The 16,949-nt window shown below is 43.2% G+C and overlaps 1 protein-coding gene across 5 annotated transcripts in view; it reads left to right on the plus strand.

Annotated features, from left to right (window-relative positions):
• The window catches only part of CDK14 (cyclin dependent kinase 14), a 509,998-nt gene that overhangs the window by 133,748 nt on the left and 359,301 nt on the right, over nt 1-16,949 (plus strand). For all 5 annotated transcript variants that reach the window (XM_066584666.1, XM_066584664.1, XM_066584665.1 and 2 more), the window contains one exon: nt 7,762-7,856. In XM_066584666.1, coding sequence (XP_066440763.1) covers nt 7,762-7,856 — 95 coding nt within the window. The remainder of the gene's footprint in view (nt 1-7,761; nt 7,857-16,949) is intronic.

Here is a 16,949-nt window from a genome sequence, read left to right on the forward strand (position 1 = left end):
TTTTGGTCCCCTTCTCCTGACCTTCCAACAATCAGATCCCTTTGATGTGTTGTAAAGTCTTTACAGACCAACTAAGAAAATGTCAGGAAAATCCTCCTAGAAGAGCCGAACTTTATATGGGGGAAATCAGATCCCTGTAAATAATGGCAGCGGAGTGCTGACTACTAATTATCAGGAATTTAAGTGTCATTGGCTAATTCTGAACACAACCACATCCCCCAATATAAGAGGGTGTTCACTAGAGATGAGCGAGCATACTTGCTAAGGGCAATTGCTCGAGCGAGCATTGTCCTTAGCGAGTACCTGCCCGTTCGAGAGAAAAGGTTCAGCTGCCAGCGCGGGTGAGAGGTGAGTTGCGGAAGTGAGCAGGGGGGGAGAGAGGGAGAGAGAGATCTCCCCTCCGTTCCTCCCCGCTCTCCCCCGCTGCTCCCCGCCCCCCTTCGGCACCCGAACCTTTTCTCTCGAGCGGGCAGGTACTCGCTAAGGACAATGCTCGCTCATCACTAGTGTTCACACTTATGCAACCACGTTATTTTAGTTTAGTAATTATTTTTTTTTTCCATCCTAAATGATGTTTGTTTTACAATGGAATTAACGGGTCACATGGAAGGTGGAAATAAATCTGAAAATTCATCTTTATCTGATTTTTTTTTAACATGACAAAAACCCGTTTTTTTTAACTGGGGTGTGTAGACTTTTTATATCCACTGTAACCTTACTAAATGATAAAGATCATAAGCCACACATCTGTAGGTCAGATACTGATATGAATTCATTACTAGCTTCTACTGTGAGCTGTAAAAGGGTGATAATTACAGACGGGCTCAAGTACCACCAGCCTTAAAAATTTATGGACACGTCTAATATTACAGACCTTGCGAAAACGTGCTGGACAGTTAGAAGCCCTGCACATACTCCTCCTAGTGGTGGAGGAAGGAATGCAGAATTTTGGTATTTAACTCTGGTATTGGTAATAAATAGAGATGAGTGAGCGTACTCGGAAAAGCACTACTCGCTCGAGTAATTTGCTTTATCCGAGTATCGCTGTGCTCGTCCCTGAAGATTCGGGTGCCGCTGCGGCTGACAAGTGAGTCGCAGCGGGGAGCAGGGGAGAGCGGGCGGGAGAGAGGGAGAGAAAGATCTTACCTCCGTTCCTCCCCGCTCTCCCCTGCAGCTCCCCGCTCCGTGCCGGCACCCGAATCTTCAGACCCGAGCACAGCGATACTCGGATAAAGCAAATTACTCGAGCGAGTAGTGCTTTTCCGAGTACACTCGCTCATCTCTAGTAATAAACTTTGTCTATGCAGAGGATTTGGAGCAAAAAAAAACACTCTGCCTGCTATAAAGTTATATAAAAAAACGAATCAACGCTTGCTCTTTATCGCCCTTTATCTTTGCCCTCCTTATAGAACCAAAGGTGGAGCTGATTAGATTCAACAAGAGAGCTAATGGTATTAAAATAGGACATCAAGAACATAAAATAGGGCTTTATGCCGAAGACCTCATTCTAGCACTTACTGATCCCATCTTTTCCCTTGGTCGGTTCAATCTGTACTTTCTGATTTTGTGAAAGTAACAATTGAGCTTTCAAATTGTTTACTTTACTACTAGAGATGAGCGAGGATGTTCGCTAAGGCCCATTACTCGAGCGAGTAGTGCCTTAGCCGAGTATCTCCCCGCTCATCTCTAAAGATTCGGAGGACGGCGCGGGTGACAGGTGAGTTGCGGCGGGGAGTGGGGGGGGGGCGGAGAGAGATCTCCCCTCCGTTCCTCCCCGCCGCTCCCCGGCCGGCGGCGGCCCCCGAATCTTTAGAGACGAGCGGGGAGATACTCGGCTAAGGCACTACTCGCTCGAGTAATGTGCCTTAGTGAGTATACTCGCTCATCTCTATTTACTACTCCTATGATAAATATTGGTATAAAAGGCCACATAAGACCACCTATAATCAGATCCTTCCCGTATGTATGGAATGATCACTCCATTCCTTATTTAGGCATTCACTTGACAAGCCCTAGATCTTAAACTTTTGACAAAAATTACTTGCCCATGCTTACTCAGATCTCGCAACTTTTAATTGGTTTCGAAAGCCGTTTATTCCCTGAGCCAGGAGAATAGCGGCTGTTAAAATGATGGTCCTACCTCGTATTCTTTATATTTTTAGAACCATAGCCGTTTCTCTCCAGAACTCTTTCTTCACTACAATTCAGGCTATTCTTAGCTACTTTATATGGGGCAGTTCACGCTCTGGAATTACATTTTCCACTTTGGCCAAGTCTTATGAGTTGGGTGCTATGACAGCTCCTAATATTAAATGTTACTTCCATGCCGCGATTCTTGACCAAATCAAACACTGATGGTCTCTCTTCTTGAATAACAAGTGGGTCTTAATTGAAGCTGCATCTTTAGAGGACCCTTTAATTGCCATCCTAGAGGCTAAACCTTCTTCGTCATATGCCCTCAAAGGGGTTGTCCCGAGAAAGCAAGTGGGGGTAAGCACTTCTGTATGGCCATATTAATGCACTTTGTAATATACATCGTACATTAAATATGGGTCATACAGAAGTTATACACTTACCTGTTCCGTTGCTAGCGTCCCCGTCTCCATGGTGCCGTCTAATTTCAGCGTCTAATCTCCCGATTAGACGCGCTTGTGCAGAAGGGTCTTCTCCCTTCTCTTGGGTCTCGGCACGAGTGGCGTTCTGGCTCCGCCCCCTTCTACGCGTCGTCGCGTAGCTCCGCCCCATCACGTGTGCCGATTCCAGCCAATCAGGAGGCTGGAATCGGCAATGGACCGCACAGAGCCCACGGTGCACCATGGGAGAAGACCCGCGGTGCATCGTGGGTGAAGATCCCGGCGGCCATCTTGGTAAGGTAAGTAAGAAGTCGCCGCAGAGTGGGGATTCGGGTAAGTACTAAACTTTTTTTTTTTTTTTAAACCCATCCCTTGCGTTTGTCTTGCGCCGAACGGGGGGCCTATTGAAAAAAAAAAAAAAGCCGTTTCGGCGCGGGACAACCCCTTTAATCTACTGAGTATACAGATTTCAATTTCTGACTGGCAACATTTTACTTCTTCATCCCGTCGTTTTTGATATCAGCCCCCCTCCCCCCCCCCCCCCCCCCCACACACACACAAATCCTACGCTTTTTATCTTCCATTCTTTCGTCCTTTAATTTTGGAATTTGGGAATCGTTGGGCATTAAAAGAGTTTGCAACCTTTTATAATGGCGATTCCCTATTAGAATTTCCCATATAATGTAACTTATTTTCAGTGCCTAGTGGCCTGTTTTTGGCCTTCCTGAGAATCTAGCATGCCCTTCATTCCCTTGATATTTATTAATACTAACCATTTTTTTCAGAGTCATCCTTTCTTTTCTTCTTTTTGTCCACCTGTGCTTTCAAAGGCATCTCTGAATACCTGAGATGTAATTTGGGGCATTTTGCCCAGCTTTGTAACCCCCTGACTATTTAAATGAATGTAAAATTGAAAGTCATGTTTTTGACCTTTCCAAAAAACCTATAAAAACTTTGTTAACGAAAGGCATCTCTGTATTTGTTTCACCCTCTTATGGGAACACTATTTCGAACATCAATTCCAATTGGAAGAGTGGAAGAAGGCTCTCTCGTGGACTAAAAAGGTCTCGCATAGAATTAGGCATTGCGAGTCTTCGCAATAACTATTTATGTGCTGGTATTTAACTCATGCCAGGCTCACTAAGATGAATGAATCTGTTCCTGAGATATGTTGGTGGGGATCTGGCTTTAAGGGAGCTTATCTACCCATATGGTGGTGAAGCCTAGTTATTGGTGCTTTTCAGAGCAGAATTTTCCATTTCATTTACTTGGTAACTAATTTGTAGCTCCCAGCCCGACACCGATTCTATATTTTTAAAAATACTAATAGACTTCCATCTCACTATTCGGTAGCTATTTCTTACATACTTCTTGCATCTCATTTGGCAGTTGCCAGAAAATGAAAGTCTTCTGGTGCACTAAAGTCCTTATTAAGATTGCAAATAGTCTCAGAAAACAGCCATTACTTACTGAGTGAGGAGTGCATATAGATGCATCCTCCTCTCACCATGCAGGTAGCTGACTACCAAATGAGGGAGCAAATTACACCTGTGCGGGACACCGATGAGACAGCCACTCACACTGCCTCTTGATATAGAGGGGGGTGGCTGCTTGGCGTATACTCCCACACATAGTGGATACAAAGTGCCAGACCATTCTGATACATGTAGTTCACCATGCAGACCAGCAACCTATTAATGATGCCATAATAATTCGTCGGGTTGCCCTGCATATCCATCAGTGAACCACATTGGTACTGCCACCCTGGGCTCCCCCTGGAGTCTTAAAGCCACGCTGTATGTGAATGATGGATAATAAATGCAAGGCATTGGTTGGATGTTGGCCAAGATACATGAGCCCACTAACCACTTCACGGTTCCTTGTGTTGTAGTGGGTCCCTACACTAATATAAATGCATCACAGCGGGGAATTATAATTTATTTATATATATGTATGTATGTATGTATGTATATGTGTATATATATTTTTCCCCTTCTGTGATGCATTATTAACCCTTTGCAATCCAATTTTGGATTCAGGGTTTCCTAGGGGGCTTTCTCTTTCTGCCATTATACAATGGCGCCATCTGCTGGCTAGAGCCAGTACTGCAGTATATGACATGCCGGGGAGGCCCGCACAACAGAGCAGCCAGTAATATACAATAAGGATACCCTGCCGGACTTCTTGCCACATCGGAGCTGTACAGGTTTCAATCAGAATGTCTTCAGACGTCAGACAGTTGATTGGAAAGGGTTAAGATTACTCTTACCTATCATCTGGAAGAACTATATTCTTACAGATGTATCTCTAAGGCCTCTTCATATATCTCCTGGGCACCCTGGACAGCACACCTTGCAACAAACACTTTATAATTGTTCACAAGGTTGTCCGAGAAGAGAGGAAGGTCATGTTACTTTATCTTATCTTTGCAGTCTGGGCAGGTCCGCAAGTTACCTGGTTCGGCACAGTATAACAGTACGGATCTGTTCAACCCTTCACTTTCTTTCCCCTTTTTTTCTTTTGAGTTGTTGATGGTGGATGCGTAACACCTAATAACGATGTATATTTTTGTATACCCAAAAACATTTTCAGGAACTTTGTACATTGACTCATTCCTGCTGACAACAGTATTTGGACTTGGCCTTGTTATGGTTCAAGTTTTTTTGTTAACTTTTTCTGAAAAAGTTTCTAATAAAGAAAGACTTAGTAAGAAAAAAAAAAATCTACACAGAATTGCTAATCTAAAACCTGAAGATTTAAAAGGCGGAGGTTAAATTTAAAGTAGCCGTAGAAGTGACATTTTGTTTCAAGGCTTTGTACCAAATGAGAATAATTGCTATTAAATAATATTTACACTTCACATAATTAACAAGAAGTGCGCCCTGTTGGATACTATTCTTTTCAGAGTTGATTTCAGTAAAAATACGAAAACCCCCCCTTAAAATGTACATGTAGTGATAAAGAACGACATTCTCAAGCTGCTTTTGTGCAATAAAAAATGCATGAGCCATCTAATCCCCACAGCTTGTGTAAGAGGCGTCAGGTACTTTTGGATTTAATCTTCCATTAAGGCTCCTTTTATTGTCTCTCTGGAGTTTCCTGAAAAAGTAGCAGGTGGTGTTATGATACTTTGTGACGATGAACTACACCGCGGGGATGGAACAATATCATTTTATACCCGGTTTTAAGTGTTTTGAAGGAAAAAATAAAAATATCTGTATATACATATACTAAAGTTTTTTACATTTTTTTGTTAATTTTAGCTATTTTTATCATTATTATTTTTGTCTGTTGATTAGCCGTGCTTCATTTTGTTTTATTTTGTTCTGAGGTTCATTTTACACAAGAGACGTCATTTTCCCATTTTATTCATGAATTAAACATGATGGAATGCTTACCACAAGGGAATTCTCCAATTAAATCAACACTAATGTAACACAACCGGAGCATGTGCTTTTACCGATGTGACTACTGTATACAGTGCGGAGTCTCCAAATTTCTGTCCCATCTGGTAAAATACTGAGTATTTTTGGGTTAGTTATATCATTATATTCAGAATTTTTATGGGGACCGATGGTGCTCTGCAACAATGAGTTAAAAAAAAAAATCAATGGTATCCCAAAAATACCCAGTAGGGTTTGGCTGCTCATTTAGTTGGTTGAATAGTGCTGAAGACATATAGCCAGAGGGACCTGCATAGAGATGAGCGAACGTGCTCGGCCACGCCCCTTTTTCGCCCGAATACCGCGATTTCCGAGTACTTCCGTACTCGGGCGAAAAAATTCGGGGGGCGCCGTGGCGGCACGGGGGGTAGCAGTGGGGAGTGGGGGGGGAGAGAGAGAGGGCTCCCCCCTGTTCCCTGCTGCTACCCCCCGCACCGCCACGCCTCTCCCCGTCCCCCGGCACCCCCCGAATCTTTTCACCCGAGTACTGAAGTACTCGAAAATGGCGGTACTCGGGTGCGTAAGTACTCGAAACGAGTACGTTCGCTCATCTCTAGACTTGCATCCTCCCATCCACTGCTATACTAATGTCACTGGTAGATTAAGAGGACCAAAGGCCTGGGGCTCTTAATACAACTTAGGCCCCCCATGTCCACAGCAAATCTGCCGTGCATGTGATAATACCCCAGTAGTCCTAATATGATTGCCCCTAAGGGTATGTTCATATGTAGCAGATTTGGTGCAGATTTTGATGTGGATTCGCAGCATTCATCCCCTCAATTCAATGGGTAAAATCTGCTACAGATCCACACTAAAATCCACTATGTGTGAATGTACCCTAAGGGTATATGAGAGTGACATGGGGCCAAACATAATATTGGAAAAAAGAACAGAAAACGGTGCAACTCAAATGGTGCGACAGAAGTTATATCATGGAAGATGCTCACCTGATTTGGTTTGCCCGACAGGGAAGAACTCCAATAAATGCACAATCATTCCATAGAACACACATCATCTGTTCGGGCTGCAAGTTTAGCTGTGAGGTCCTTCCCTGGAACCTGAAATCTGTTATATTATGTATAAGGAGTTTTAATAGAACATGACCCTGAAGTTCTGTTTATTAACCAACCAACAGTAGAACATCAGGTACCTAACAAGGACCCCAGTGCAGGGAGAAAACGTGTTGCATTTTTATCAGTTAATGGTGATTACCTATCACTAGAGATGAGCGAGCACACTCGTTAAGGGACAATATTCGAGCGAGTATCGTCCTCTTCGAGTACCTGCCTGTTCGTCAGAAAAGATTCGGGGGGCGGCGGGGAAAGACCGGGGGGAACAGGGGAGGGGGAAAGAGATCTCTCTCTCCCCCCACCCCCCACCCCTGCTCACTCCCGCAACTCACCGTTCACCCCCGCCGGCACCCGAATCTTTTTTGACAAGCAGGCAGGTACTCGAAAAGGACGATTTTCGCTCGAGTATTGTCCCTTAACGAGTGTGCTCGCTCATCTCTAATTATCACTCCTTATATATGTTTCAATATGGTGTTGGTGATGAGGGCCAACAAACACCACATCATATTACTGATGCAAATTCATACTGCATGTGGATGCTCATTACTCCTATTCTATCTTATGATTTTGTATGGTAACATTGACTTGTAGAATTCATTCCGGTACCATTATTAGTATCACTGAAGTTTTGTTTAATCCTTTTTCTGATTGCGGTATTTTTTTTTCTTCTTCTAGCCAACAAGTCCTAAATTTGGTAAGGCTGACTCTTATGAAAAACTGGAAAAACTAGGAGAAGGTTCATACGCTACAGTTTATAAAGGCAAAAGCAAGTAAGTGTTCTTGAACAAGGAGCCCTTATAAATGGACAAGCTTTTCTGTGTACATTTTCTATGGTAAATGGTAATCAGTACTATTTTTTTTAACCTTTTAATGAGTTCTGTATGGTGCATGTCTTTATAACATCACTGAACTTATTCTTCAAAAGAATAAAAAAATATATAATAGCGTGTGTGTATAATAAATGAATATAATATATATAAAAGAATATTTTGGTCCAGCAGAAGTAAAGCCCCCCATATACAATGGATTTGGAGAGCCTTTAGATCCTTTTCATTTGCACAAAGCCACAAGAGAATAAAATGTAAATAAAATGTAAAAGAAGCTATTGAAGTTTTCCCCCATCATTCTGCACTCAGTGCCCCATAATGACAAAGTAACAACAGAATGTTAGAAATCTTTGTACATTTTTTAAAAATGGAAACACTAAGGCTGGATTCTCACAGGGCGGATTCTCGGTGGAAATCCCGCGGTTTGGCTTCAGCGAAAAACCACGAGATTTCCGCCGAAAGAACCGCTGCTGCAAAACCCACGGCGGCTTTGAAGTGACTCGGCCGCTCGCTCTTCCGCTGCGGCCGGCGCTCCCATAGAGGAGGGCGCGGCGGCAGCGGAAAAAAGAAATGGACACGCTGCAGTCGGCAAATCCGCAGTGGATTTGCCGTCCCGTGTGGACGAGATTTCTGAGAAATCTCGTCCACCTGGCTGGCTAATCCCGGGATGTGGATTTGCCGCGGCAAAATTCCGCACGGAATTTCCGCAGCAAATCTGCCCCATATGAACCTAACATTTTGCATTGACATAAGTATTCACACCCTGTTCTCAGTACTTAGTTGAAGTACTGTTGGCAGTGATTACAGCCTCCAGTCTTCTTGGGTATGCAGCCACAAGGTTTGCACACCTAGATTTGGAGATTTTCTTCCATTCTTCTCTGCAGATCCTCTCAAGCTCTGTCCAGTTGGATGGGGGCCGTCTGTGGACAGAGATATTCCATTGACTAAAAGTCACATCTCTGGATGGGCCACTTAAGGACATTCAGAGAGTCTCCCCTAAGTCACTCCTGTGTTTTCTTGGCTGAGTGTTTAGGGTCATTGTCTTGTTGGAAGGTGAACCTTCTGCCCAGTCTGAGGTCCCTTGCGCTCTGGATCAGGTTTTCATTAAGAATGTCTCTGTACTTCGCCCCATTCAGTCTCCCTGTCTCAGCCGCTGAAAAACACCCTCACAGCATGATGCTGCCCCCACCAGGCTTCACCGTAGAGATGGTATTGGGCAGGTGTTAGCAGTGCCTGGTTTCCTCCAGACAGAATACTTTGAATTGAGGCTAAAAAGTTCAGCCTTGGTTTCATCAGACCAGAGAATCTTGTTTCTCACAGTCTGATAGTCCTTTAGGTGTTTTTTTGGTAAACTCCAGATGGACTTTCATGTGTCTTCTACTGAAGAGAGGCTTCTTTTTGTTCACTCTGCCATAAAGCCCAGATTGGTGGCATGCTGCAGAGATGGTTGACTTTCTGGTTTCTTCCATATGCACACAGGATCTTCCGAACTCAGTCAGAGTGACCATTGGGTCTCTAGTTCTCTTCTCTTACCAAGGTCCTTCTAGGCCAATTACTTAGTTTGGTGGGTCGGCCAGCTCTAGAAGGAGTCCTGGTTGTTCCAAACTTCTTCTTTTTAAGAATTATTGAGGTGTCTGTGTTTTGGGGAATTTTCAGTGCAGCCGAAATTTTTTTTTGTAGCCTTCTCCAACTCTGTGCCTGCACACAATCCTGTCTCTGAGCTCTACATATAGTTCGTTCCTCTTCTTGGTTTGGGTTTGGCTCTGATATGCATTGTGAGCTGTTAGACATTATGTAGACAGGGGTGTGTCTTTTTAAAATTATGTATAATCAACTGAATTTACCACAAGTGACTCCAATCAAGGTGTAGAAACATCTCAAAAATGATCAAGAGAAATGTGAGCCCCCAGAACTAAATTCAACTGTCATACAAAAAGGTCTAAATACTTCTGTCACTGCAAAATGTTAGTTTTTAAAAAAATGTACAAGATCTCTAATATTCTGTTATCACTTTGTCATTATGGGGTGTGTTCAGAATGATGGGGAAAAGTTGTATTCTTTTAAATTTGCACAACATGACAAAATGTAAGAAAGTGAAAGAAGCAGAAGACTTTCCAAATGAATTGTATACATAACACTATATACATGTCTGTGTGTGTATATAATATTTATTATGCACATCTCTAAATATATTCCTACTTTTGGGTCTAAAGCTAAGAAAAAATGCTGCAAAATGATTCTTCTTCAACAGGAAACTCCTAGCTTTTTACATGGAGCCTTTGAAGTAATTGTAATTTGGTGATTGCATGGACCTGGCTATTGTAATAGCTGAGGGTTGGAGAAAACATTGACCCGAATGTTGAATACAATCTCTAAGGTGGCATCTAAAGGCCCATTTAGACACACCGATTATCACTCAAATTCCATCAAAAGCCATCTTTTGAGCGATAATCGTTGTGTCTTAACGTGCGGTCATCGTGCACCACTTCTGGTTTTGGCACACGAAATACTGATGAAAATATGTCCGTGCGAAGGAGCCATAAATCGGTTGATGTCCGGTCATGTGGGTATATATTTTTTAGACGTAATTACGATAAATAGTTAAGAAATGTGTTTTGTTTTTCACTATAATGATATTTCATCAGCAGAATAAACATTAATCAGAAAGTTACAGTCGATTACATTTTTGCATCCAAAATGAGCCCAATTAATGTCTTTAGAATTGAGTCCGGCTTCTTAATCTGCAGAGAGTAATCTTCATAAATATTAAAATTCCAAAATAATTACGTGCCTGGAAAACTCCTGTTGCGTTTGCTGAAGGTATACATAGAGTCCCATTTACCATGAGTTCTCCAGGCCGGTATGTGCTGGGATACCTCTTTTTTTTCATTGTACGGAATAACATGGTTGACTAATACTATTCCATACAGAGGTATCCAGTAAAAAAGTATACAGCATAAGACCGTATCGGACTGATGTACTGGGACCCACCAGAAAAATTTATTTGGGGACCCACTGTACAGCTACATAGTAACATAGTATTTAGGCTGCAAAAAGACAAATGTCCATCCAGTTCAGCCTGTTCTCCCTCATGCCCTTCCATGTTGATCCAGAGGAAGGAAAAAAAATAACCAATGAGGCAGAGGCCAATTTACCCTATCCTGGGGGAAAAATTAATTCCTGACTCCATAATGGCAGTCAAAATAATTCTGGTTTCAACACTCTTCAAGAAGGTTCCTTCCAGACTCAAATGCGCCAGTCGAAGGGCCCCCCTATCAACAACCCATTCTGATTATTTAATGTCTACATCCTGTAATGTCATAGTGCTCTAAATATATGTCAAAAATACCTGCCCCCACCTTCCGTTGCCGATATACGTTGGGAAATACCTCCAGCAAAAGTGACTGATATCATTTGAACTACAAAACTGTTACAACTGATCATGGACAATGCATGGCTTCCAAGCTCCTTGAGTAGGTTGAGAGACCATTTTATATTGATCCCCATTGTCCAAGCCAATTAAGACCAATTCAAGATTGTGGCAAGAAAGAGTGTCTACCTTGTTATTTCCCTGCCCACATTGACTAGTACAGGCTCTCCATGGCCATCTTCTTTTCAATGATGCAACAATATTGTGAGTCCTATCAAAGATGGCCACATCCTGCTCAATATTGGTCTCCAAATGACCTCATTGGATGAAGTTTCAGCTTAGATGATGTAAGGAAGACTGGATGGCAACAACAATACAGAGGGGTAACTTGACGCTTCTGCGCCCCATTGCAAAATTTGTAGCTGGACACACCGCCTGCCACGTGTCATTTATAATACTGGGGTCTTGTTTAGTGGGAACTTTAGACCCAATTGGGCACCAGGGCTAGAAGATGGAACTGCTACCTTTTTGGGCATATTTTCATCCCTTTTAGTAAGCCATACTCTTATTAAATTTTCATGGAGGGGTGCTTTGCAGTAGACTTCTGCAGCTCCTTGAAGACTTTCCTACTTGACTGAGTGGTCACTCCTTTTTCCGTAGGCCTCTCAGACGTTTTGCTCCACAATGTTATCTTTGTGGGACTTGAACTATGCGCATCTTTTAATTCTAAACCGCTATATGCAATTCCTTAGTGGAGAAGCTTTCTGCTGCAGAATTAAGGACATCTTGCTAAATTGTTCTTGTAGATGTCTAACGTAAAGGAGATGTAATGCTGCAACTAAAGTCTAGAGAAAAAAACGCAAGAAATTCCACGAGATTATCACCCAAATAATCGCTGGAAATAGCAAATTCAGGTGATGGTCATCGTTTGTACATTCGACTGCTGACAGGGTATTGAGTGAGAAATTGCTTTCGTGTTGCAGTCACTTGGTTTTTAGCTGAGTCCATGTAAACAGGCAGTTGTTTATGAACGACTGCCTGTTTGCGTGAATGGCGGCGAACAGGCAGAAGAGATCCTTGATGCATCCCCCCCTTCATTCTCTGATTGACTATCGCTCCTTTGGGAAAGGACTCGGAGTGATAGTCTGTTTGACGGCTGTTGGGGGCTTATACACCCACCAGTTGTGCCATGTGAAGGGAGCTTAAGACCTTGGCACAAGACTATTATCTGTTCTTTCCCTTTCTGTACTGATTGGGATGGGAGGAGGGCTGGAGCCGGGCAGGCTACATGTTTTGCTTTGCAGAATCTGCCAGGTGGAATGTATTCAGAATTGAGGAATTCATCACGTTCTTGCAATTGATGGTAAAAAATTGAAATGTAGCTGATTTAAAGTGTATCCTATTATTAGGATAGGTCATCAATAGTTGATCAGTGGGGGTCCACTGCTCGGGATCCATGTCGATAAGTTGATTGCAAGGCCCACTGTCAGTGTGGAAGCAGCTAGCGCTGCCTACTTTGCAGTGGACCACTTTGGTACTACAGCACAGCTCCCATTGAATTCAGTAGGAACTACACCTGCAGTACCAAACTCGGCCACTGCAATATGGACAGCATTATCTGCACTGACAGCGGACCGGAGCATCAGCTGATCGGTGGGCATCCTGAGAGATGGACCGCCACTGATCAACTATTGAATACCTATCCTGACAAAAGGTCATGAATAGTTAAAGTCCCAGAAAACCCTTGTAACCCTTCTGCTGATTATCTCACGCTGCGCTCACGGGGAGCTGTTTGTAATCCACAGCAGCCCCTCCAGGCACAAAAAAAATACAGACCAACAATTTATGCCACTTTTTTTGACAAATAACAGGAAAATATCAGTAAAAGCTGCGGAAAAAAACAGTATTTTAGTGTACCCTGTCCTCTTCATTAGTTGTTGAGCTGTTGCAGTTCCACTGAGGTCTTGGGAGAAGAGGTCCCATATCCGTGATCTAGTTAGGGTCGGGACAGGAAGTGCATGTGTCCAAAGCACTGCATATGGGGTCTACCTCTGACACCGCAGCAAGTGTTTAATGTGACATGCATACGCCCTAATAGGAGATATGGACAGGAGTTTTCTTGAGGATACAGATCATTAATATTTACGCCATATATTAACGATGGGCTCAACCCAGAAGGGCTGAAATACGTAGGAAATATGCCATTTTCGGTCACGGAAATATGCAGTGTGTAACATGACCAAAACCCACACACGACCGTGTGTGTGAACAAGCCCTTACAGTGCATGGCAAGGAGAGTTGGGCCAGCAGCACCCATTGCCATGCAAGGGTGGCAACTAGAGATGAGCGAGCATGCTCGGCTAAGTCAGTTACTCGAGCGAGCATCGCTCTTCTCGAGTAACTGTATTCTTGGGGGAGAGAGTGAGAGAGATCTCTCTCTCCTCCCCGTTACGGCCCCCTCCCCCCCCCCCCTCGAGCCTGCTCGGACAAGAATGCAGTTACTAGAGAAGAGCGATGCTCGTTCGAGTAACTGACTTATCCAAACATGCTCGCTCATCTCTAGTGGCAACTAAACTTACAAACGCATCCTTGTATGCGTCCCGGCCTTCAGGAACGGTATATATTATTTTGTTGAGTATGGCAACCGCCAAGGTGAATCTTTTCCTGGGTGTAGAAAAGCTTAGCTTTGCCCCTGCCCTTTATAGCGCCCCTTATCTTCACCGCCCCTTATCTTCACCGTTCAGTCTTGAATCGGGTTAGATCTGAACTCTTGATCTTCCGGTTGGGAAATCTAATCCAGGACAGGTAAATAAAGCCACTCGAGATGTTTTCATCCACACGTCACAGTGGTCTGCTAGTATATCCCCTGACAATACCGTTATCAGTCTGAGACTAATTAGAGGTAAGGAATGACTCTCCGCTATGTGGGTGGAATACTCTTATATGGGACATGAAGCCCCAGTAGACTTCCCTGCCGGAGCTGTTGTGGACGGCAGAGATCCTTTATTAACACGTTGCTTGTTTCTAGGGGGAAGTTATTTGAGGTTACTTTTCGCTGGTTTATGTGGCTGAGCAATGAATTGTAATGGGAGTATGATTCAGTAAATCTCTATTCTGAATATTTCATAAGAATTTGGGGAGAACAGACAATCGCTTTACAAAGCATGGCTTTCATATATTTTTTATCTTGATCCTTTTTTCTAATAGAATTTTTCATTTCCTTTTCTGTTTTAGAATGCCAATATTGGCTTTAAAGTGCCCCATCATCATTGCCTACATGTGGGAAGACAGTTTGTAATATTATTCATAGTCATTTAATATACTCACATCGTTCTTCAAGTTTTATTGGGGGCTACCGTTCTCATGCATATGAAGCTCCTAGCTAATTCTGTTGTGCCAACCCATAATTCTACACCGATCAGAGTCTATAGGGCCATACTACAATACTGTAACAGGAAGAGCGAGCAAGTGGATTGTTTTTTCAAAAGCTTTATTGATTTACCCACATTACAACAGATGATGGAAGTAGTCCCTGTTCACTTCTCTGCACCTCTGGGTACATTGCAACATGTTGACTGATAGTGTCTGCAGCTCTTCAACGGTTATGCTGCAAATAGCGTTTTCAATGTTTTCCTTCAGTTCATCTAGGGTATGCGGATTATTAGCATACACTTTATATTTGCCCACAGATAAAAATAGTATGAGAACAAGTCTAGGTCATTACCCTTGGCTTATAGTTCACTTTTCAGTTAACCGTTCATAAACTCGTGCCAGTGAGTTACGGGAGGTGTGACATGTTGCCTCATCTTTTTGGAAAAAGTAGTACATTCTTTCTTCTGGGGTTAGCAGATCATAAAACTGTTCAAATGTGTCCAGTTAAACCATAGTTTTCACAGTTGATTCAAAGAAAATTGGCCACACTATTTCTGTCCCTAACACTGCACACCAAACACCAATTTTCTGGTCATGTAGTGGTGTTTCGGGAGTCAGCTGGGGATTTTCAGTAGACCAGTACCTCGTAGTCTGTGAAATCATATTGTCACGTCTGTCTCCTGAGATCCGTGGTACTACAGGTTCTCTGGAGCTTTCCTGCTCAGGTGTGGGGATTGTACTGATTGGGCGTGTGTGTGTCTCTCTGAGCAGCCAATCACTCCAGGTCAGTACACATATAAGCTGTCTTCTCAGGTGTGGGTGTGGTCAGCTTTCTCTGTTCTCATTTCTCTCTGTGTGTGGTGTGAGCAGGTTCTATGTGTGGTGGCTTCAAGAAAGGTTTGTGTCTTGAGGTTTTGTTTGGTTGTATTGCTGGTCTCCTGGTTACTGTAGGGACTAGCGGTATTGCTGGGAGCCATGATGTGGCCCACTAGCTTCCACATTTTGGCCAAAATGTCAACAAATACCTGGCATTTATAGCATTAACATCTGCTACTAGTGTTTGCATATTGGCTGCTGTATGGTGTGATTTTGGCTCTGTGTGTCTTCTTATCCTGTCCAGTTGTCCCTCTCGGTGGTGACATGTGTATGCGTCCTAGCCTGGGTGCGTGGGCTAGCAAGCGCCCAGATCCGAAGACCACTAGGCCGCCCCCTATTGGGGCGATGTCCCATTCAGGTAGGTCCTTGGTCATCTTCCTGTGTAAAAGATAGGGAGAGGTGTTAATCAGTGGTTGTTTCACCTGGTGTTCCCTATCCGGGTAATGTTCATGTGGGCCCGGTGCTCAGTAGCCCACACAGACATAACCCATATGACCTGAAAAATAAAACCATGCTTCATCAGTCACAAAGTACAGCAATGAGTCCAAAAGTCTTCTAGCAATCATAGTCAACAACCACATACGTCAATTTATGCATTTATGTGAGTTCTTTCAGTTCCTAAACATGGTTTCAGGTTCAGAGATTTCAGGACTTGGTGAAGGTCGTTTGTGATACACCAAGTTGCCGTGGCAGTCTCTGAGTTTATTTTTAAGGACTATTTGCATGAGGGTATTGGTCATCCGGAGCCCTTGGTTTCTCCAAGTTTCCAACAGCCCCAGTTTGGCACCATTCCTGAACCATCACTATGAAGACAGCCTAAAAGGCACATCAGCCTGATGTAACCCCATTAATGCATATATATATAGTAAATATATGAGGGCATGGTTTTCCAATTTCAGAACAATTGCTACATATTTAGTAATGAGGAGCGATAGCAATGAGCTATTGCTGTGGAAGGAAGTCAATAATGATTATCAATATAGTAATAGCACTATACTTTACTGGGGAATAAAGATCTCTTGACATTCGTAACAGTTTAATCCATAAGATTTAATAATGCAGAGAATATTGAAGGGCTGTGAACAGGAATTACTCCAGTCATTGCTTGGCAATGCAATATAAACATCACAGAAGCCGACAAGTAAACTTTTCAGTATACCGCGGCAAGAGCCACCAGTAATGAACCTATTCTATACAATGGGATGAGAGGAACGGAAAGAAGAGGGGATTACTGATTGGTTCGCAGATGCAAGCACCTCTAGATGACATCATAGTGGGAAGTTTTAAATGCTTGGCCTTGGCCTCTGATGAAGCTGCTGCGAAACGTGTTGGGTGCGTGTGTGGGGGGAGGGGGGGGGGTCGCTATAGTCAGTATTTTAGTGACAACTAGTGTCCTCACATTGATGTACATAGGCTAT

The sequence above is a fragment of the Eleutherodactylus coqui genome, chromosome 12 (assembly GCF_035609145.1).
Source record: "Eleutherodactylus coqui strain aEleCoq1 chromosome 12, aEleCoq1.hap1, whole genome shotgun sequence".
Taxonomy (NCBI): domain Eukaryota; kingdom Metazoa; phylum Chordata; class Amphibia; order Anura; family Eleutherodactylidae; genus Eleutherodactylus; species Eleutherodactylus coqui.